This window comes from Rattus norvegicus, chromosome 15 (assembly GCF_036323735.1).
Source record: "Rattus norvegicus strain BN/NHsdMcwi chromosome 15, GRCr8, whole genome shotgun sequence".
In the NCBI taxonomy this organism is placed as follows: domain Eukaryota; kingdom Metazoa; phylum Chordata; class Mammalia; order Rodentia; family Muridae; genus Rattus; species Rattus norvegicus.
In genome coordinates, this window is record NC_086033.1 from 31936451 (window position 1) to 31956911 (window position 20461).

The following is a 20461-nucleotide window of genomic DNA, read 5'->3' on the forward strand; positions in this document are numbered from 1 at the left end:
TTATCAGTGGCAGAAAGCATTGTATCCCTGAACTCCAGGACTCAACTGATCCTCCTCCCTCAGCCTCACCCTACCTGGTCTGACAATCTCACTGGGTTAGGTTGTTTTACAAGTCCTAAAAACAGTGACGTTCTAAATATTATTCATTTTGAGGTTATAGTTGTCAGGATCTCTCTCTCAGTGCCCTAACTTATGAGTCAAGATCCCTTAATTATGGAGTATGTGTGTTTTGGCTACACATCTGTGCAGCGTGTGTGTCTGCTGCCGATGGACCTCAGAAGAGGGCAACAGATCCCCTGAGACAGGAATTATGGAAGGCTGTGAACGCCGTCCTCTGAAAAACCAGCAGCTCGTACTCTTCACTGATAATCCACTCAAGACCTCCAAGGGACAGTAAATCCCATCCACAAGCTCGGCTTCCATCCTTGCTTCAAAAGTCACACCAGCCACCCACGGTCACAGCATGGCCAAAGGGGCAGAGGAAGGTTTAAAAGGCAATCAACCACTTTGGAGAGAATTGAACAAATGTTGGGAGTCTGAGGGACAATGGCAGCACCATTTCCTGGGTGAAGTCACTGACCTGGGCAAAGCACCTCCAAGGCAATGTAGTGAAGAAGTGGAAATACTGACTTAGAGACCGGAATGTTGTGTAATGAGCCAAGGCTACTCTCTTAAAACATAGTCCACGGTTGCCAAACTTAAGTGACCCAAACATTTAATCTCAGAACTCAAGATGCAGAAGCAGGTAGATCTCAAGTCCCAGGCCAACCAGGGCTATGTAGACCCTGTCTCAGTAACAAAAATTAACTTAAACTAAATTTTAAAATTAACTTGCGGGGTTGGGGGATTTGGCTCAGTGGTAGAGCGCTTGCCTAGCAAGCGCAAGGCCCTGGGTTCGGTCCCCAGCTCCGAAAAAAAAAAAAAAATTAACTTGCTGGTTGGCACCAGCTCTACAAAGCCTGTCCCAGTGCTTCTCTCTTATGTGGGCTCAGGAATGGAATGTGTGGTTAAAGTTAAAAACCCAGGGAAGCAAAACACAAAAACACCCAGAGAAACTAACATAAGAACATAATAAACATAAACTTTCCAGTGACTGAGAATTGAGGGAGCATCCCAATTCCTTTATACCAGTGTGACCGCAGGACTGGGACCACATGAGTCCCTAGGTATATACTGTCAGTATACTACGCAGACAGTGGCAGTGGGCAAGGTTTCTCACCAACTCCAGTCCCAAAGGTTTGCTCTGTTCCTTCAGGTTTGTGGGGGCCTGAAGCTCCACTATTTCCTGTATGCTCAACAGAGTACCATGGCAGCTGGACTCCTCTTTCCAGACCATGCCATGCACTTGTGAGATCCGTCAGAACAAAGGTTCAAGAACTGGCTACAGCCCTACATAGGAGCCAAACTCAAATGTCTTAGTTAACCCCAGGAGATGAGCTAACCTCTCCAGGACTCAAGCAAAGGCACCCTTGGGAGATGCTTACCACTAACTCCCTAGTTAAGTGACTTACAGAAGGAAAGCAAAGATGGAGAAAAGACTCACTTGTTCTTTCCAGTTATAGATGCCCATAAGCACCTGATGGGCAGAGCCCACGGAGGACAACTTTGGCCATACCTACTGACTCGAGGGTTTTGTAGAACCCCATACCTCCATCCTGAGTAGGCAGCCACCCACCCTCCAGACCGCCCTCTTTTTTTTTTTTTTTTTTTGGTTCTTTTTTTCCGGAGCTGGGGACCGAACCCAGGGCCTTGTGCTTCCTAGGTAAGCGCTCTACCACTGAGCTAAATCCCCAGCCCCCAGACCGCCCTCTTGACCTCACTCCTTGGGACTTGAGTACTGCCAGACTCCTCTGCAACACTGCTGTTCACATCAGACCCCACATGGTCCCCTATTGCAAACGTAAACCGAGATAACTTCTCAGCTGACATGGGTACTTGGGTATTCTGTTCTAAAAAGAACTGATGGTGCCAACCCTCACTTCCTTAGGTTTCCCAAAGCTCCTGGACCCTTGAGCTGCCCAATCCCTGCACTACCCCAAAAAGTTGCTGCTGTCAGAGATGTTAGGATAGGTGCAACATTTCACTGTACCAACTTCAAATTTTCTTCTGCAAAATGGACAATTACTCTGTGATTTTACTGGCAATCCATCTAAGGAAGGGAGAAGCTAGAAGCTCTTCTCATATCTCCAAGGTGTCTCTTTCCTAGAGAAATAGACAAATGAACCTAATGGACCACATGAGAAAAGCATACGCCCAGAGGTCCCGGGGCGGGGGCGGGTGAGGCTGGAGGGCTTGACACACGGGGACGGAACACAACATGAGCACAAGTGGGAACCTCACAGGTCACCACTGAGTACTTCGTGCTCTACTACTGAACATCCCCAGCTTCTGACCTCCTTGGGTCTTAGGCAAGGCAAGAGCACAGACCTCGGTGTGCTGGGATTGAAGTGAAGTGTAGGAAACAGGCAGGCGGCAGCAGGGGAGAGCAGCAGAGGCCGTAACTTCTCTTTATTTGTGTTTCCTTCTGACACAAAGCATCCAAACAACAACAGAGTAAGGCCAGGGGAAGGCCGCAAGTGTTCATGCACACTCCTGGGGCTCTCCCACAAGCCTCTGCCTTTTCTCCTGACCCCTGGGAAGCTCTGGAGGGTGAGCGCCCGCCGATGCCACTTCCTCCAGTGCTACTGAGTCCTCGTGCCCTCGACAGAGGCTTCTGAAAACTGCTGCTGGCTTGTGTCCTGCAATTCTTTTTTTTTTTTTTTCTTTTTTGGAGACAGGATCTCACTATGTAGCCCCTAGGTGGCCTGAAACTTGCTGGGTAGACCAGGCTAGCCTTGAACTTAAAGAAATTCACCTGCCTCTGCCTCTGGAGTGCTGGGATAAAAAGTATGCACCACCATGCTTGGCAGTCCTGGAATGCCTACCCCCTGGCCACCATGACATAGGTAGAAAAGCAGACTGAATCGTTCCTCGCTGGCAGGTGAGGGTCTCACAGATGAACTGAACCAGTAGATGTTCTGCACCTTCTGTGCTACAGGAAGAGAACTCAGAGCTGCTTCCAAGGCTCTGACGCTGTGTGCAGGGCTAGAGGCCAATGGTATAGGAGCGACCAGTAGGGTTGTGAATAGAAGAACAGACTGGCGCTGTCACCGCCCACTCGTACCACACCTTCTTAGAATTGCTGCATCGCCAGAAACGCACACAGATGTTCTGGCCTTCATGCACCGTGATGGGCTGCTGTAATAGGAAAGACACAGAGGCTGGGGTTGAGCTGAGGAACTATACTTGACAATGTTGGGAGGATAGACGGGGATTAGATAATCAACAGCCAAGTGTGGGGTACAAACCTATAACCCTCAAACTCAGGAGGCTAGGCAGGAGGGTCAGGAATTCAAAGCCAGCTTGAATATAATCCCAAACCCTTTCTCAAAACCAAAGACAAATATAGTAAAATATTCTGACCCTCATAAGACGTCCCTACTCGGGGCTGGAGAGATGGCTCAGCGGTTAAGAGCACTGACTGCTCTTCCAGAGGTCCTGAGTTCAATTCCCAGCAACCACATGGTGGCTTACAACCATCTGGGATCCAGTGGGATCTGATGCCCTCTTCTGGTGTGTCTGAAGACAGCTACAGTGTGCTCACATACATGAAATAAATAAAATCTTTAAAAAAAAAAAAAAAGACGTCCCTACTCTGTCAAAATATGGACAGTGAGCAAGGACACAGTGAGTGCTATGAGCATGTACAGGGAGCCGCGAAAGCACTTAGGAGGAAGACAGCCTATTCTAGGAGGTCAGGAAAATGGCCTGATTGCAGATATCCCAGGAAACCTGGTCAGTTGGCAGGGTGAAGGCATGAGCAAAGAACCTCACAGGCAAAACAGAGGGGACTAAAAGCTAGAGACATCTCCTGGGAGGCAGAAAAAGCCACCAAGCCAACTCTTACAACATGGTTCCAGGGTCTCACCTGAGGGCAGTGGGAAGGCACTGAGGGGCTTAGACAGAAAGGCCAATTCAAATTAAGTGGTAAAAAGTCAACCCTCTTCCAGGTAAAGACTGGACAAGAGTGGTTGGAGATGTGGGGAGTCCAGGGAGCTTACTTGGGTAACCCCAACCAAGACCACAGAGCAAGTGACAGAACAGAATGTGGGTCACAGCCAACTAGCTGAGGGACAGGAGCAGAACACCACTGTTATCCCTCAACCAACCATCTTAGAGGGGACTCCTACCTTGATGGGGAAGAAGATGGGGAACCATGAGAACATGCCAGGAGAGTGGGTCTCTGGGCGGATACCTGTGGAGACAAAGTAATGAAAGACTTGAGGTCACCACTGTCCCTCTTCCTTACCTTGAGAAGTCTCTTCTGTGGTCATAAAAAATCCTAAGAATCAGAGACCTCTATTCCTGGACTCTGGACTCCCCATGAAATTACTGTGCCGGGCTGACAGTAACCTCAGCTAGTGTTCAGCTAGCAATCTCCATGGAGGAGAGAACACTGTGAAGCAGCCCCCAAGAACTGAAATCACCAGTGCTCTAATGAGCTCCCAGACACTCACTCAGAGTGATGTCCCGGTAAAGCACAGTTTCAAAGTAGCCTGCAAAGCCATGAAGCACCGTGTTCACCTCCACAGGAAACTCCAAGGTACAGTAGCGGTTGTTGTCAATCATAGGATCTGTCAGGAAGGACATGGATGGATGACAAGGGGCCAAAACCCCTCAATGACTTGGCAAACCTGAATAGGCTCTAGGACTGCAGGACCTGAGACCTAGACTTGGGAAGCTCGCACCCCCTCAGTCAGAACAGCCATGCATGAACCTACCTCGGTTGGGATGGCTGAAGGTAAAACAGGGCTGAGGAGCAGAAAGCTGGTGGAAGTTGTGCAGCCGAACCACATAAGGCATCTCAAACTGTGCCTGGCCAGGGTGAGAAAGCAACAACTTCAGGAGACAGAAGACAGACAGACAGACAGACAGGAGGCACCACTTCCCAGAGAAAGCTGGAGTTCCAGCATCAAAGAACGAAAACATCGTTTTACTTCACCCTCGTTCTTCAATCCCAGCTCCTCTCACCTCTTCACTGGCTTCAGAGGAAGACAGGAGAGCAGACTGAAGGATAGTCCCTCCTCCTAGAAAAGCAGCTCTTTACCTCAGGGTCACGGTCCTTCTCCCGACAGGCGCGGACCTCGTTGTACAACTTCGAGGAAGAAATGGGAGCCAGGAAGGAGGTGTATTCTCCGGGGATGCTTACACCATCATCTGCAGGACAACAGGGTCAAATCAGTTCCCAAAGGGAGGGGAGAGGGCATTTTTTGCACCAGCTGAAGGCTCAAACAACAGAACAAGCCAAGGCTGCTAGGAACACGGCTGGAGGACAGGATGTTGGATCATCGGAATTCTACTCTTAGGATGTTAGAGCCGTAAGTAAAGGTAAAAAAACACCCCAAGGGGTTGGGGGTTTAGCTCAGTGGTAGAGCGCTTGCCTACAAGGCCCTGGGTTCGGTCCTCAGCTCCAAAAAAAAAACACCCCAAAAACAGAGCTATGCACTACTTAGCACAGAACAAATTCTGGACTATTAGAGAGAAAATGACAGTCCTTACACAAACTAAGATGACTGAGGTCCAGGCTGACACAATTCTGTGGGATCACATCATACACACACAGCCCACTGCTGAATATCACCAGGGTAGGTCTGACTGCACTCTAACCCACCATGTAGATGCTGGTAACCCCATAAACAAACGAACATTAAGTCCAAGATACTTTTTCTACCCACGTAGAGATCACACTCTGGGCCTCATTTCAGATAAATGCTCCAAAGCCATGGTCAGAGCCCACAAGCCTTATGGAATCTCTAGTCCACTCCTGTGTAAATCATTTTACCCTGCAAGCAGCAGTTCGCAGCCATATGATCCCCCCAACCTGGACAAACCTTTCAGGAAGTGCTGTGCTCCATCCAGACACTCAGGTGACAGCTCATTGTCGGCAAAGGAGCCCAGAAGTTCACTGACAATGATGTCTGCCTTCTCCGGAGCCACCCATTCCCGCATGTCTGACGAGACAACTGTCACCTGACTCCCCCATTCTTCAAACTGCCAGTTCTCTAGCCTGAAATCAGGGGTGACCGAGTAAGGAAGACTTCAGCTGGAAACTGGGACCCAGGACCAGCTGCCCAGCAAGCAGGCTGCTACTCACGTCACCACAGCATTGGGGTTCTTCTCCACGGCATACAGCCTAATCCGCCGCTCAGCCTGCTTGGCTGCCCGGAGAGACGCATTCACTAGAGGACCTCGGCCTGCACCCAGCACCATAAGTACCCTAAGAAAAGGGAAGAGTCAAGCAGACCAAGCAGAGGGAGAAGCAAGCGTACAACTACCTGGGAACAAAAGAAGGACTCACTGGACATTGGTCTCCTTTTCTTCTTCTGGTACTCGGTCTAGCAAACATTTATAGATGGCCTGAGGGGAGAGACAGAAAACCTCATAGAAGTGTCCCCATCTCTACCAACCTTTCCCTGGCCTGTGCTTGGCCTTCCTGAAGCCAATACTGTACCTGCTGGTACTGAGAGTATTTGATGGGGTCCTTTTCGAACACTTCGTACGTCTGAGATTCCAGATTGTCCATCAGAGGCTGACAAATGAGACGGAAGAAGTTGGCCAGTATTGGCAAATGGCCAAGACATCAAAACTCTCCCATTGCTTCCTGAGTTTAGGTAGGATCTACCTGGACTACCTACTCTTTAGAGATATTTCTTGTCCCTCTCTCTTGCTATTATTACAATTATTATTATATCTCTTGAAGATTATTTATTTTTTTTAAAATAAAGAATGGATATTGAAGATTTTATTTTATAAAATCTTTATGAGTATACTATAGCTGTCTTCAGACACACAAGAGGGCATTAGATCCCATTACAGATGGTTGTGAGCCACCATGTAGTTGCTGGGATTTGAACTCAGGACCTCTGGAAGAGCAGTCAGTGCTCTTAACCTCTGAGCCATCTCTCCAGTCCCAAGATTTTTTTTTTTTCAACTAAAACTATGTATGTGCATGGATATTCTGCTTGCATGTATGTGTGCACACCATGTGCAGGCAGTGCCTGAGAAGGCACTGAAAGCACTTGGTCTTCTGGAGCTGAAGTTACATCTCTGAGTCACCAGATGAGTGCTGGGAACCAAGTTCAGGTCCTCAGGAAGAGAAGCCCATGCTCTGAACTCTGAATAATCCCTGCAGTCCCTTCTCCACCTTCAGTGCTCTTCAAACCTACCTGAAGTGGGGACTGCAGATAGTCTTCATAGCCTTTGGCAAAGAGTTCGTAAGCATTGGGTGGGGGACGATTTTGGCTTAAGTATTCCAAGTACTGGAGGTAGGAGCAGAACTCCTTCTCTGAGTGGTGGTTGGTTCCCGTGATGATAAATTGCACTTCCAACTGTGAGGAGAGTCAGCCCACAGTTCATGATTCTCAGACATGGTTTATAACCAAAGCCCCCAACATAAAATAAAACCCATACCAATAGTTGTCCAGCATCTGTCTCAGTACCAAAAAAAAAGTATGGCTTTCATAAATGTATAAAGTCCTCATATGCTGACCAGGTAAGAATGAGAACTCAGTTCATCCTGACCTGGGCTGGACCAAACTTGAGAGTCTGGTGCCAGGCAGGTCATTGCCAGCAGTTTAAGCACAGGACAATTTAGTGGAAAGGTCCCTGGGGTAACACAATCCCCAGTGCATGAGGAAGGACAACTACATCTGAAGAAGTTTGGTTCCTTCTCCAGGACTTCTCTGGTTTCTGGAGAAGGAACCAGAAAGCAAGCAATCACCTGTCCCTCCCCCACGGGGTGAAAGTCACACTCCAGTGAGTAAGTCAGGAGAGGCCTGGGCCACCCACCTTGAGGAGCCGGAAGATCAGCCTCTGCTGCATCTTAGAAAGAACAGGAAACCCCTTCTTGTTGGTTAGGAAAATGCTGGTGGGGAGAATGGCGGCTTTGATGGGCTCTCCAAGCCAACGATCAATGACGTGACTAGACGGGAGGTCAGCTCCGATTTCAAGAGCTACACAAAGGAAGAGAAAGATCACCTGTGGGTGAGCAGGGAGCCTGCCCTACTGGGTGCAATTCTTCTTCCTTCTGTTGAGCACAGGGAAAGCAGTCAAGACACCTAGGATACACATGGAACTCACTTTGTTTTCCTTTTCTCAGACAGATTCTTACTGTAGTCTGTATGGCCTAGAAGTCACAGAGACCCACCTTCCTCTGCGTCCCATGTTCAGGGATTAAAGGTATATGAAAACAGAATGGCCACCTGGTTGTATTTTCAGAGTGGGTCTCAGGTAACCCAATATAGCACTGAACTTTCCGTGAACTCTCATCCTCCTGCCTCCACCTCCTAAGGCTGGAATTGCAGGCATACGCCATGACATCTGACTGCATGTGCACTGTGGGTCTTACTCAGGGGCTTCCTGCATCTAGACCTGATCTAGATTCCACCACCTGAGTTACACCCCCAGCCTCATGAAATGGTTCCTTTTCATAGATTTACTTTGTGTGTGTGTGTGTGTGTGTGTGTGTGTGTGTGTGTGTGTGTGTTGTGTATATGTGCACATATACCACGTGTGTACCATGTGTGTGCAGGGGTCCATAAGGCCAGTCCTGGAACTTTCTAAACTGCTGATTCTAACTTTTGTTTGAGACAAGGTCTCTCTGTATAGGCTTAACTGCCCTGGAACTCAATCTGTAGACCAGGCTGGCCTCAAACTTGCAGAGACTTGACTGCGTCTACCTCCTAAGTGTGCACCACCACTGCTTGGCTTGCTTTTTGTTTTTGTTTTTGTTTTTTTAAAAAATAGGGTCTGTCTACATAGTCCTGGCTATCCTGGAACTCATTATATAGACCAGGGTAGCGTTAATTACACTCCCAGAGATCTGCCTGCCTCCAATTCCCAAGTTCTGAAATGAAATGTGGTGGGCCACCATGCCCAGCCTGCTGATTCTCATTCCCAGGAGGCCACTTACATCTCAGAACCCTGTGGACTTACCTACTGCAATCCTCTTACTATAGTCACACAGAGTCCGGAAGTTATGCCACCTGCCCAGAATCAGAAACAAAGAAAGACCCTGTCAAATGCATATGGCTTATAACTCAAGGAACACTCGAAATCCGTTCCCCATAGTCCTCACCCCGCCCTGTGCAGGTAAAGCAGCAAGAGAGACATACCACAACCACGTCTTCTCCTCTCCACTGTACTCCTCTGTGTGTGCAGTTGGTGCATTCTCAATTACATCATCTCTCAGGTCCTCTGGGGCCACCAAGGGGACCCTCATCCAGAACTAAATATGAACAGGTACCCTGTTAAAGCGCTGTTTCGAACTCAGTGGGTCCAGAAGTTAATCTCTTTATATGCTTTTCTAAAGATTTATTTATTATATTTATTATATAGAAGTACACTGTAGCTGTCTTCAGACACCAGAAGAGGGCATCAGATTTCATTACAGATGGTTGTGAGCCACCATGTGGTTGCTGGGATTTGAACTCAGGACCTCTGGAAGAGCAGTCAGTGCTCTTAACCACTGAGCCATCTCTCCAGCCCTATATGCTTTTCTAAATGTGATTACACGTGTTTGATCTCATACATATCCTTATACAAAGACTTAGCTTGTCTTTTACTTTAAATAGAAATAATTAAGTATTTTCTCTATCTTTAGTTTTATAGTACTAAGACTCAAACCCAGAGGCTCCTGTGTGCTAGGCAAGTGATCTACCACTGAGCCACATCTCTAGCCCCATAAGCTATGTTCTGAAACTCTCTGCACACCGCTTTTAGACGGGGTGGGGGAAGAACAGTACTGACATTTCAATTCTGCCAAATGCACGTGGCGGGGGGCGGGGGGAGCATAACTGGGCAAAAGGTACAGCTAGCGTGATACACAGTAGGAAAGAACCCTCAGTCATACCATGGAAGAATGGTGGCCAGTGTGGATGTGGTTGGTCAGAACTCTGGCCAGATTTGTGTTATCTTCCTGATTAAGGGGCAATAGGAAAGCTGGAAGACCTAGATATGCCCCAAAATTCAGCTCCTGCAACATAGCCTGAAACATAGGATGAAAGAAAACCATTAAGAGCTAAGAACCAAATACTTCTGGGGTAAGGTAGAGTAGAAACTGGCTCTGACACTGTGGCCCAGGCTGTTCTGGAATTTTCTCCATAAGTCAGCTTGACTTGGAATCTGAAGGAGTCCTCACTCACTCTCCAGAATGCTAGGATTACGGCTGTAAGCTGCCATACTCCACCAGAGCCAAACGTTTCCTCTTTTGAAACAGGGTCTGGAATTCAGCGATTCGCTGAGTTGGAGATGTACCTCTGTTGAGATTATAGATGTAAGCCATCACACATTTCTTCAGACACTTAACTGTACTATGATTTACCAGGTTACTCTCCTAACCTAGTTTAGTGACAGAATTACTTTATGTCCTTTTCTTTTCCCCGCATGGAATTCTCAGTCCTCCCTCATTATCTTCCAGATGTGGGAATAGCCTCCCAGATGCTTGAGATTGCAGATAGGTGCCACAATACCCAGGTCAGGCCTAACTTTTAAAGGGATCCCACAGAGAAATTAAACTGCCTTACCGCCTCAGAGTTCCTTCGGATCTTCTCCACTTTTGAGTCTGGATGAATCCATGGAGAAAGCTTTCCCACAATTAGCGTATTCCAGTCTGCACTCCCCCACCCAAGAAAAGACAAAGATTCAATGGGGTTTGGCATTTTCTTGCTCAACTTCTAGTTCTCAGCAGAGAGTAAAGAGGTGAAAAGCAAGACTTTTTTCTCTCTGATAGAGGGATAGCCTGATGAAGAATGGGGGGACTGCAACTTTTAGAAAGAAAGGGGAAAAAAAGTTGTTATTTATGTCATAGGGGCTAGCCAATATATAACCAAATCAGAGGAGGAAAATTAAGTCCTATAAAGCAGAAGATATTACTGCCTCTAATAATTAAGGGGCACAGGGTAAGGTCCCTACCCCTTCCTGACAGCAGTAGGTCTGATCGTGTCTGGGGGCCAGGCCGATTCTTAGCAGGTTCCTGAATGAACTCCCTCTTGAAACGCGGGTGGAAGACAGGCATGCAGAGGAAATCAAACCTACAACCGTGACAGACCCAGAATCATCATGTAAAGTAAGGGCCCAGAGATCCAAGCAACTGGGATATTAATATCTTGATTTTGCACAGTTCCATAAAGCCATCATCAGTCACCCCACGGGCTATTGAGTTCAGCCCATCTTGGGACACATCACTTTCACAACACTGTGCATCAATTTCTTCCCAAAACACAATCATGAACCGATGAGCAAGAAATGGACATAGAAGTCAAGTAGATTTCTTTCTTCCCTGACTTCACTGGCTTTCCAGGACTGTCAAATTTAGACCTGTCCCAACACTGCCCATGCCTCCTCAAGCCAGATTAACCTCTTCTCTCGCTCGCCTCCTTATACTTCTCTCTACTCTCAAATAATCCGTCTCCAAGGCCTACTGTACATCCCTTTTTAAATCTGCCCTGTAACTCCCCTGACTTTTGAACTCCGTGACCACACGCCCCCCAGAGTTTCAACCTCTCGTTCTTGGGGCCGAAGTCTTCCCCACTCAAGGAGTAATGGTGTCTCAATCCCTCATCCCCTGCGAGGTACTAGTCTGCCCTCCTTGTTCCCCAAATTTGGATCCCGCACTCCTCTGGAGGAAATCCGGCCCTCACCCCTGCTTGGCCACAGCACCCAGTGTGTCAGCTATTTCAGGGACGCAATTCAGGTCCCTCCCGCTGGACACGCGGCTGCCACCAGCACCTCCGACTGCCATCGCCGCCATCTTTTCCCTCGCGCAGCCCACGCCGGGATTCCTTGCTATTAGAGGCCAATCACAAAGCGGAGAACAGTCCCGGGGAGGCGGGACAAGTCGCCTTAACAACCAGAGCGTCTTTACAGCCCCAAAGCGGAGGTGGAGGGACCAAGTCGCTGCTCCCACCAATCCGCAGACCGCACAGTGACATGGGCGTGGCACCCTTGCTCTACCAATGACAGGCTCTCGTTGCTGACGCTCTGCAATCTCCCAGAATGCCCAGTCCATCTGTAGCGCTCTAGTGAGACTACAGGTCCCATGCAGCCCTGCGGGATAAGTCTGAAGTATCATTATTGGGCCGGCCTGTAATGTCTGCGGGCCAGTGGCGCAATGGATAACGCGTCTGACTACGGATCAGAAGATTCCAGGTTCGACTCCTGGCTGGCTCGTTGGGACTGGTACTCCTTTATTTGCATCCCTTGCTAATCTAATCATCTCCCAATGTTGCTACTTCAAAACGTCTTTCTTTTATATCCTCTGCTATTTCTTTCACGCTGTGGTTTTCAGGTCTTGGTTCGATTTTGCACCCATCTAATGCTGGCCTTTCTCATTCCTCTCTTCAAAGCTGTTTTGTATATAATCAAGTTATTCTGAGTATGAAAATTTTGGTGACTGGACTATTAAAATGAGTTTTGTCTCATTGTTTTGCTACACTTAAAAAATAGACTGTAGTAAATCACCCACTAATTCCTACTGATTCTGTCCCAAACACGAATGTAAGTAAATATCTTCGCGTGCGCACACACCTCAGAGAAAAGAAATTCACCAGAAATTACAGTGCCCAGGAACCATGAACCTGCATTTCCCACTCTTAACAGCTGCTCGCACGAGCAAAAGGAAATTACAGAGGCAAGGAAAGACCTAGGAAGGGAAAAGGGAAACACATCCCTGAAGACAACAAGCCCATAGATACTGAGGGCCCTCCAGCCAATCTGACGGAGTTCTTTTCTCAGCTGAAGTTCCCTCTTCCCAAATAATTCGCCTTGTATTACACTGACTTAAAAAAGCAAAAACAAAAGCAAAACAAAAACTAATCACGATATCCACGACAGGAGACATTGACAGAATTCAGGGACTAACTAACAAGGAGCCAGGAGAAAATAATTAATGATAATGATAATAATAATAATGACAACAATGACGACGTTCATCGTTTTGTCCCTGCAGTGGGTAGAGGTCAGGGAGAATCGTATTTGGGGACTGGATAGGCTGAACTGGTCGTCTAGAGAGACCTGAACCAGGCAATATTTGGACATGACTAGTGAGATTAGGGGTTCTGGAGGACAGTGCTCTTAGCAATACAGAAAGGACATGGAGTCCTGGGTCATGTGAAAGTCAGGAAACCAGAGAACTAAGAAAACGTCCCGTGAGGGTGTTGAGGGTGCATTTGTACCCTGCCACCTCCACCACTACCACCTCCCCTCCTTTTGCTGCTCTAGGACCTTGTGCAGTATACATCCTACATTCAGTTGCAATTATCCGTAGGCTCCTACAGATTATTTCTCAGATGTTCTTCGTTTCTAATGATTGATAATTTTGATGAGTGCTCGTCAGACATGTTGTAAGATACCCTTCTGTTAGAACTTGTCTCATGTTTTTCTCATGACAAGACTAGGAAAGACAGTAAGAGATGAGCTGCTGTTTTCTCTCCCTCTCTTCCCCGCTCCCTCGGTCCCTCTGTCCCTCCCTCTTTTTTCCTTCTCTTCCTCTCTCTTCCCCTCCCTCTGTTTTTCTCTCTTCCTTCTTCTTCCTTCCTCTCCCTCCCTTTTTTCTCTGTTCTGGTTTTTGTTTGTTTGTTTGTTTTCTGAACAGGATTTCCTTCTGCAGCTGTAGTTGGCTTGGAGTTCACCGTATAACGCAGACTGGCCTCAGACTTTAGACAGTCATTCTGCCTCCTACCATTGTCATCATGCAGTGTCAATGGTACATCTTACCAATGTGACTTATAGCTATTAATGTTGACTCTCATCATCTGGTGGAAGGAATTTCTCAGACTTCTCCATAGTACACCGATTTCTCCCACCGTGTGCAGCTGCACGCCTATAGCCCCTGCTACTTGGGAAGCTCAGTCTTGAAGACCCAGACATAAGCACACATTCTCCACATTCTCTCTCTCTCTCTCTCTCACACACACACACACACACACACACACATATACCTGTGTGTGTGTCTCTGTCTCTGTCTCTCTCTCTCTCTCTCTCACACACACACACACATACCTGTGTGTGTGTCTCTGTCTCTGTCTCTGTCTCTCTCTCTCACACACACACACACACACACACACACATACCTGTGTGTGTCTCTGTCTCTCTCTCTCACACACACACACACATATACACGTGTGTATGTCTCTGTCTCTCTCTGTCTCTGTCTCTCTCTCACACACACACACATATACACGTGTGTGTGTCTCTGTCTCTCTCTGTCTCTGTCTCTCTCACACACACACACATATACGTGTGTGTCTCTGTCTCTCTCTGTCTCTGTCTCTGTCTCTGTCTCTCTCTCTCTCTCTCTCTCTCTCACACACACACACACACACACACACACACACACACACACGAGCTCTTCTTTGCTCACCAATGACAATTTTCCGTACTATACTTTTGGAAGGAAGTCACTCTATATGGCCCATGTCCATACATGTGGAATGGAGAGCAAGGGATAGGCAGGGCAGCAGCCCATCTGAATAATTTATTTGCAATTCCTCCCTGCAGATCTTTTCAGTGGGTGGTCATCTGTGTAGAGTGAGTTTCCTGCCCACATTGTAAGTGATAAAAAACTCGTTGAGAAGGCTTGTTTTTCCGCTGTGGGCTGTGCCCAGCAAACCACACCCACAGAGAGAGTGGTCGGTATATTCTATTGAGAAGCCAGTTGTCTGGGTTGTGGACCATCTATTTCTGGGATCCCACTTCTGATATGATAGCAAGGGAGTGGTTGTTCCGTTGTCTATTAAAAGTACATAGGCTAGAGGGAAAGAAGGAAAGAAAAATGTGTGAAATACTGTATTTCCACCAATTAAAATAATTGTCTAGAGTGTGTGTGTTAAGAACCTCTGATTTCTGGTGGGGCCGAATTTCTTCCATCTGGGTTGACTTTGCTCTTCATTAAAAATGGCTTCATCTACCTCATGAGCACAATGTTGAGCAGGTCCTAGGAGTTCCTCGTCTCACTCTACTCCTGCTCTCTCCTACAAACTTTTCCTAGTCACTGGGGAACAAACAAACAAATGTCATGCAACTACTGGTCTGTGTAGAAGAAGAGAAGGACTGAAAGAAAAAGAATTAGAGGGCCCAGGCCAGTGAGGAGGCTCATGGGTAACTCACTCACCACAGAGATCCTGGTGACCCAGAACCCTTATCAAAGAGGAAGAAAAGAACTGACTCCCAAAAGTTGTCCCCTGACTTGGGAAGCTTGTAGATGTCAGCTGGGAGATAGGATGGGAGCCTTGGCTGGGATGGAGACAGACATAAAAGATGGCCGAATACTCTAGGTGAGAAATAAGGTCACTTTTCCAGTAGATGCTAATGACAACAGAGCAGAGCCTTAGAGACTTTCGGGAAGGGAAAGGGAAGGGAAGGGGAGGGGAGGGGAGGGGAAGGGAGGGGAAGGAAAGGACTGGACAGGGAGGGGAGGAGAGCAAAGGGGAGGGGAGGGGAAGGTAGAGGAGTGAAGGGAAGGGACAGGAAGGGAAGGAGAGGGTAGGGGAGGAGAGGGAAGGGAAGGGAAGGAAGGGAAGGGAAGGGAAGGGAAGGGAAGGGAAGGGAAGGGAAGGGAAGGGAAGGGAAGGGGTGCCCACTCCCAGATAGCCTTCCCTCCCTGCTGCCCCCATTCCGCCTCCAGGCTCAGTTTAACTTGACTGAGTTTACTGTCTTTGTTTAAACACCTCCTGTCAGTCTTAACTGCTCTTTTTTGTTGTCCTGGCCTTGGGGAGAGACCCACCTTCACTCACCTCTGTGCTGCCTTGCCAGCAGCACTCTCTCAACACCTACATAATGGCTCCCTTGACCCTCCCACTGTTCCGAATTGCTTCTCTACAATCAGCGCTTTCCTCTGGCTATGAAAGTGGCAGAGTTACTGAGGCAAAATAATCTGTGCCGATTTGCATTTTCCTCCTTGTCATCTCTATTATATGGTATTAATCTGCCAAGACAAATAGGAAGCAGGCACTGCTCTAAACATAGAAAAAGATGGAAAGCTTCGCAATTTATGCATGAGCCAGGAACACGGCCAATATCAAAGTCTGTCAAAGGCAGTACCCAAAAAAGCTCTGGAGCAGTTCTATCTTATGGATATAAAGTCCTGAAATATTTAGAATAAATAAAGATCTGTATATTGCTATAGTGATTATATAACAACCAAATAGTGCTTACTCCAAAAATTAAAATAAGATTCAGTATTAGGATATATATATATATATATATATATATATATATATATATATATATCTATCCTGTATATAGGATATATATGTGTGTGTATGTATGTTGTGTATGAATATACATATTCATATTTAATAGTCATATTTATTAGTCATATATAAGGAGATATATACTAGAATATATATCCTAATACATATATTGGATATACATAAGTATACACATATATGTATGTCTTGTTTTTGAGATGGCACTGGGAAGGAAGGCACTCAGGAGTGTAGGGAAGGAGGATTGCCTTAAGTTTAAGGCTATCCTGGGCTACATTATAGACCCTGCACCCTGTCTCTCTCTCTCTCTCTCTCTCTCTCTCTCTCACACACACACACACACACACACACACACACACACACACACACACACAAAGGAACCAGGAATGTTTGTACAGAACTCGCCTAGCGTGCACAAATCCTCAGGTCCTGATTGTACGGCATAAACAGAGCATGGTGGTCTGGCCATGCAGTCTCAGCACTCAGGAGGCAGAGGCAGAAGGATCAGAGCTCCAGGCCATTCTTCAGTACAAAGCAAATTTGAGAGCAACCTGAGATATATGAGATACTGCCTCGAAAACACTGTGCGTGCATGTGTATGTGTGTGTGTGTGTGTGTGTGTGTGTGTGTGTGTGTGTGTGTGTGTGCGCGCGCGCGCACGCGTGCGTGTGTGTGGCCCTGAGGTTGGTGTTAGCTGTCTTCCTCAGTCACTTCTTCTTACTTTATGCACTGAGGCACAGACGTTTGCTGAATGGGGTTGTTACAGGGTTTCTTGTCCCTGGTAGCAGTGCTAGGGTCACAGACTGGCTGCTGTACCCCCTGCTTTTGTGTGGGTATTGGATCTGAACTCTGGACTCCATCCCTTACCCTTGTAGGACAGGTGCCCAGTCTGTGCAGCCGGCTCCTCAGCCCCCAGTCACTATCCTAATGGAGCCTTTTGTTAGCCGATTTTTCTTAAAGGTTTTGTCATACAAGCCTAAACTGATGAGTTTGATCCCAAGTAGGAAAGAATCTACAAGTTGTCCTCTGACCTCTACACATGTATTTGACTGATCACTGAGACACACACAAAACACACACACACACACACACACACACACACACACACACACACACACACACGGCTACCTTTTGCCTTTATCTGTCCTCTCAGGTGACTGTTGAAATATATGAACCTGTTGGGGGTGGGGGGAGGAGGTGCATCCTTATCCAAATCACCACAAATATCACCTATAAATTACTTCTGGAAAGCTAGCCTCAGTGGTCTTCACACACTAAGATAAAAGATTAACCAAGAAAAATGCTTAGTGATGGCTCTAAAAATAAAATAAAAGAGACCTACTTACTTTTGTATGTGGATTGTTTGTCTGGATGTGCACCTGCACACCAGGAGAGGGACTACAGGAGCCGTAACCACTGAGCCATCTCTCCAGGCCCCCATTAAAGACATTTTTAAAACCACGAAGCGAGTTAGATAATGCGGAGTGTCATGGTTAAGTAAATCATGCATGCAGCGAAGTCTTAAGTAGCCATTAAAGTCAATGTTGCCTAAGGAAATTGACTAATGTGGGGAAGAGCTTGTCGTGTCACCGTTAAGTGACACAGATTACAAAAGGCACGTGCAGAATGACTTCAACTGTGTGCATGAAACAATGTTTTCCGATTTTTCAATGATAAGCATGTTTATATTACATTGACGACATTTCCTTAACAAATTTGTACACACACGGACTCGGGTCCTGGTCGTTCTGCCTCATTCACCCCATTTCTCTACAGGCTTCTGTAGCTGGCTAACCTCAGGCCTTACTCCTACCTCATAGGGGTTACACAACCACACCACATACACACTCACACTCACACACACACTCATACTTACACACACTCACGCACATACACTCTCACACTCACACACACTCACACTCACACACACACACACACACACACACACACACACACACACACACACACACCAGTCAGATATTTATAAAGCATTGCCATTTGTCAGGCTTTTTTTTTTACATAGTATTGGTCCCCTAGATATAATCAGGTAAGAGTCATTTTAACGTCCATTTTACAGGCAAGAACACAGAGGTAAGTATATCTGGAGTAAACTGATGCCTAACTATAGAAAAACCTGGTGGGAAAGGTTTTGGTTTTCAGATTCCAAAGTCTGCCCTTCCTTCCTTCCTTCCTTCCTTCCTTCCTTCCTTCCTTCTTTCCTTCCTTCCTTCTTTATATTACAATAACATTTGTCAAAAACGTGATGCAGGAGAGTGGCGTTGGTGGTGCACACCTTTAATCCCAGCATTTAGGAGGCAGAGGCAGGTAGATCTCTGAGTTCCAGGCTAGCCTGGTCTACTTAGAGAGTTCCAGGACAACCAGGATTATACAGAGAAACCCTGTCTCAAATTTAAAACAAAAACAAAAACAAAACCACAACTCAGCATATCAATAGCATTTCTTGACATCCTGGATGTTGTAGATCAAGAACTTCTGGAAGCTGCAGGCTGCGTGTACTTTATTCTCTGTCTCTCCTATAACAGTGTTGTCAGGCATCAGGCTCCGGTCCCTTGAGCAGTCTCCATGCCCTGGTGTCAGTGACTCTGGTGTTTACCACTTATGGTGCCATGTGAACTTCCTGGTTCTTCTTCTACTGACAATCTTAGGCTTCACAAGAGGCCTCAGAACAACCATCATGGGCAGCCATCTCTCTAGGTAACAATAAGGAGGAAGGTACAGGGGTTGGGGATTTAGCTCAGTAAGGCCCTGGGTTCGGTCCTCAGCTCCGGGGAAAAAAAAAAAAAAAAAAAAAAGGAGGAAGGTACAATAGAGTTTTCAAAAATAAATTAGTAGGAGCTGGAGAGATGGTTCAGTGGTTCAGAGCACTTGCTGCTTTTACAGAGGCCCAGGGTTTGCACCCACATGGCAGCTCACTGTACCTCAACTTCTGAGGGTGGGTGAGGTGTGTCTGACGCCCTCATCTGACCTCCTGCAGCACTTCATGCACCTGGTACACAGATGTATGGGCAAACAAAATACCAATACATATAAAAATAAAAGTAAATATATATAAAAGAAATGAGTTAATACATTTTAGTTGTTTTGTTTTTAAACCAGAATCTTGCTAGGTAGCTCTCTCTGGCTGGCCTAAAACTGACTATGTAACTCTGGTTGGCCTTTACCTCATAATGATTCTCCTGCCTCGGCCTCCTAAATGCTGGGATTACAGGTATGAGTCTTGCTTGTTTGAATTGGCATCACAACTGTGTAATCCAGGCCTCCTCACTCTCCGGAGTGCTAGAAGTATGCTGGAATCATTTTTCCAGTTTTTGGTTTATTTTTTAAAAGATTTATTTACTTAATATACATTGTCTTCAGACACACCAGAAGAGGGCACTGGATCCCATTCCAGATGGTTGTGAGCACCATGTGATTGCCTGGAATTGAACTCAGGACCTCTGGAAGAGCAGCCAGTGCCCTTAACCACTGAGCCATCTCTCCAGCCCCAGGCTCACTTTTCTTTTTTTCTTTCTTTCTTTTTTTTTTTTTCAGAGCTGGGGACCGAACACAGGGTCTTGGGCTTGCTAGGCAAGTGCTCTACCACTGAGCTAAATCCTCAACCCCCGCAGGTTCACTTTTAACATAGGAGATGTCTGTCACTAAAATGTACAAGATGGGCATAGTGCACCATGCCTGTAATCCCAGAATTTAGTAGGCAGAAAGAAGCAGGAGGATTACTACAAGTTCAAGACCAACTTGGACTACACCAAAAGACACTATCTTAAACCAAAATAAAGTCTATCTGGAACCTAGTGAACTTTTAAAGCCCCAGGCTTTTTGTTTGCTAGGTTTATCCATTTTGTTTTATGTGTATAATAAGTGCTTTCTTTGCCTCTGTGTGTGCGTGTGTGTGTGTGTGTGTGTGTGTGTGTGTGTGTGTGTGTGTAGGTATGTATGTGTACCATGTGTGTGCCTGGTACCCTCAAAAATCGGAAAGGGCATCAGATCCTGAGGAACTGGGGTTGCAGACAGCTGGGAGCTGCCATGTGGATGCTGGGAATTGAACCCAGATCTTCTAAAAAAGGGACCAGGGCACTTAACTGCTAAGCCATGCCTCCAGCCACTCAGAGCCTTGTTCTATAGAAAGGGATTACAAC

The 20461-nt window shown here is 46.8% G+C and overlaps 1 protein-coding gene and 1 non-coding gene across 3 annotated transcripts; one reads left to right on the forward strand and one right to left on the reverse strand.

Annotated features, from left to right (window-relative positions):
• Positions 1-2476: 2476 nt before the first annotated feature.
• On the reverse strand, positions 2477-11868 carry Prmt5 (protein arginine methyltransferase 5). Of its 2 annotated transcripts, NM_001108867.2 has the most exons (17): positions 11739-11862; positions 11011-11129; positions 10623-10708; positions 9950-10084; positions 9213-9325; positions 9034-9083; positions 7888-8051; positions 7266-7427; positions 6551-6628; positions 6398-6456; positions 6194-6316; positions 5931-6106; positions 5147-5256; positions 4821-4914; positions 4557-4673; positions 4230-4294; positions 2477-3237 (listed from the first exon to the last, which is right to left on the reverse strand). In NM_001108867.2, the coding sequence occupies exons 1-17, from the start codon at positions 11846-11848 to the stop codon at positions 3085-3087; spliced, it is 1914 nt and encodes a 637-aa protein (NP_001102337.2). In that variant the 5' UTR covers positions 11849-11862; the 3' UTR covers positions 2477-3084. The 2 variants fall into 2 exon arrangements, with proteins under 2 accessions (NP_001102337.2, XP_038949474.1); XM_039093546.2 differs by lacking the exon at positions 11011-11129 and having other exon boundaries at positions 2745-3237; positions 11739-11868.
• A 326-nt stretch (positions 11869-12194) lies between these two features.
• Positions 12195-12267, forward strand: Trnar-acg3 (transfer RNA arginine (anticodon ACG) 3). The gene has a single exon. It is a non-coding gene; the product is annotated as a tRNA-Arg (tRNA).
• The last annotated feature ends 8194 nt before the right edge of the window (positions 12268-20461 follow it).

What these genes read in the sequence shown, in the direction of transcription:
- Prmt5 (NM_001108867.2), bottom strand. Translation starts at nt 11,848, where the DNA reads ATGGCGGCGATGGCAGTCGGAGGTGCTGGTGGCAGCCGCGTGTCCAGC. An exon ending in CCTACTGCTGTCAGGAAGGG is followed by an intron (nt 10,709 to 11,010) that starts GTAGGGACCTTA and finishes GGGGGAGTGCAG; the next exon opens with ACTGGAATACGCTAATTGTG. An exon ending in AACCCCAATGCTGTGGTGAC is followed by an intron (nt 6,107 to 6,193) that starts GTGAGTAGCAGC and finishes CCCTGATTTCAG; the next exon opens with GCTAGAGAACTGGCAGTTTG.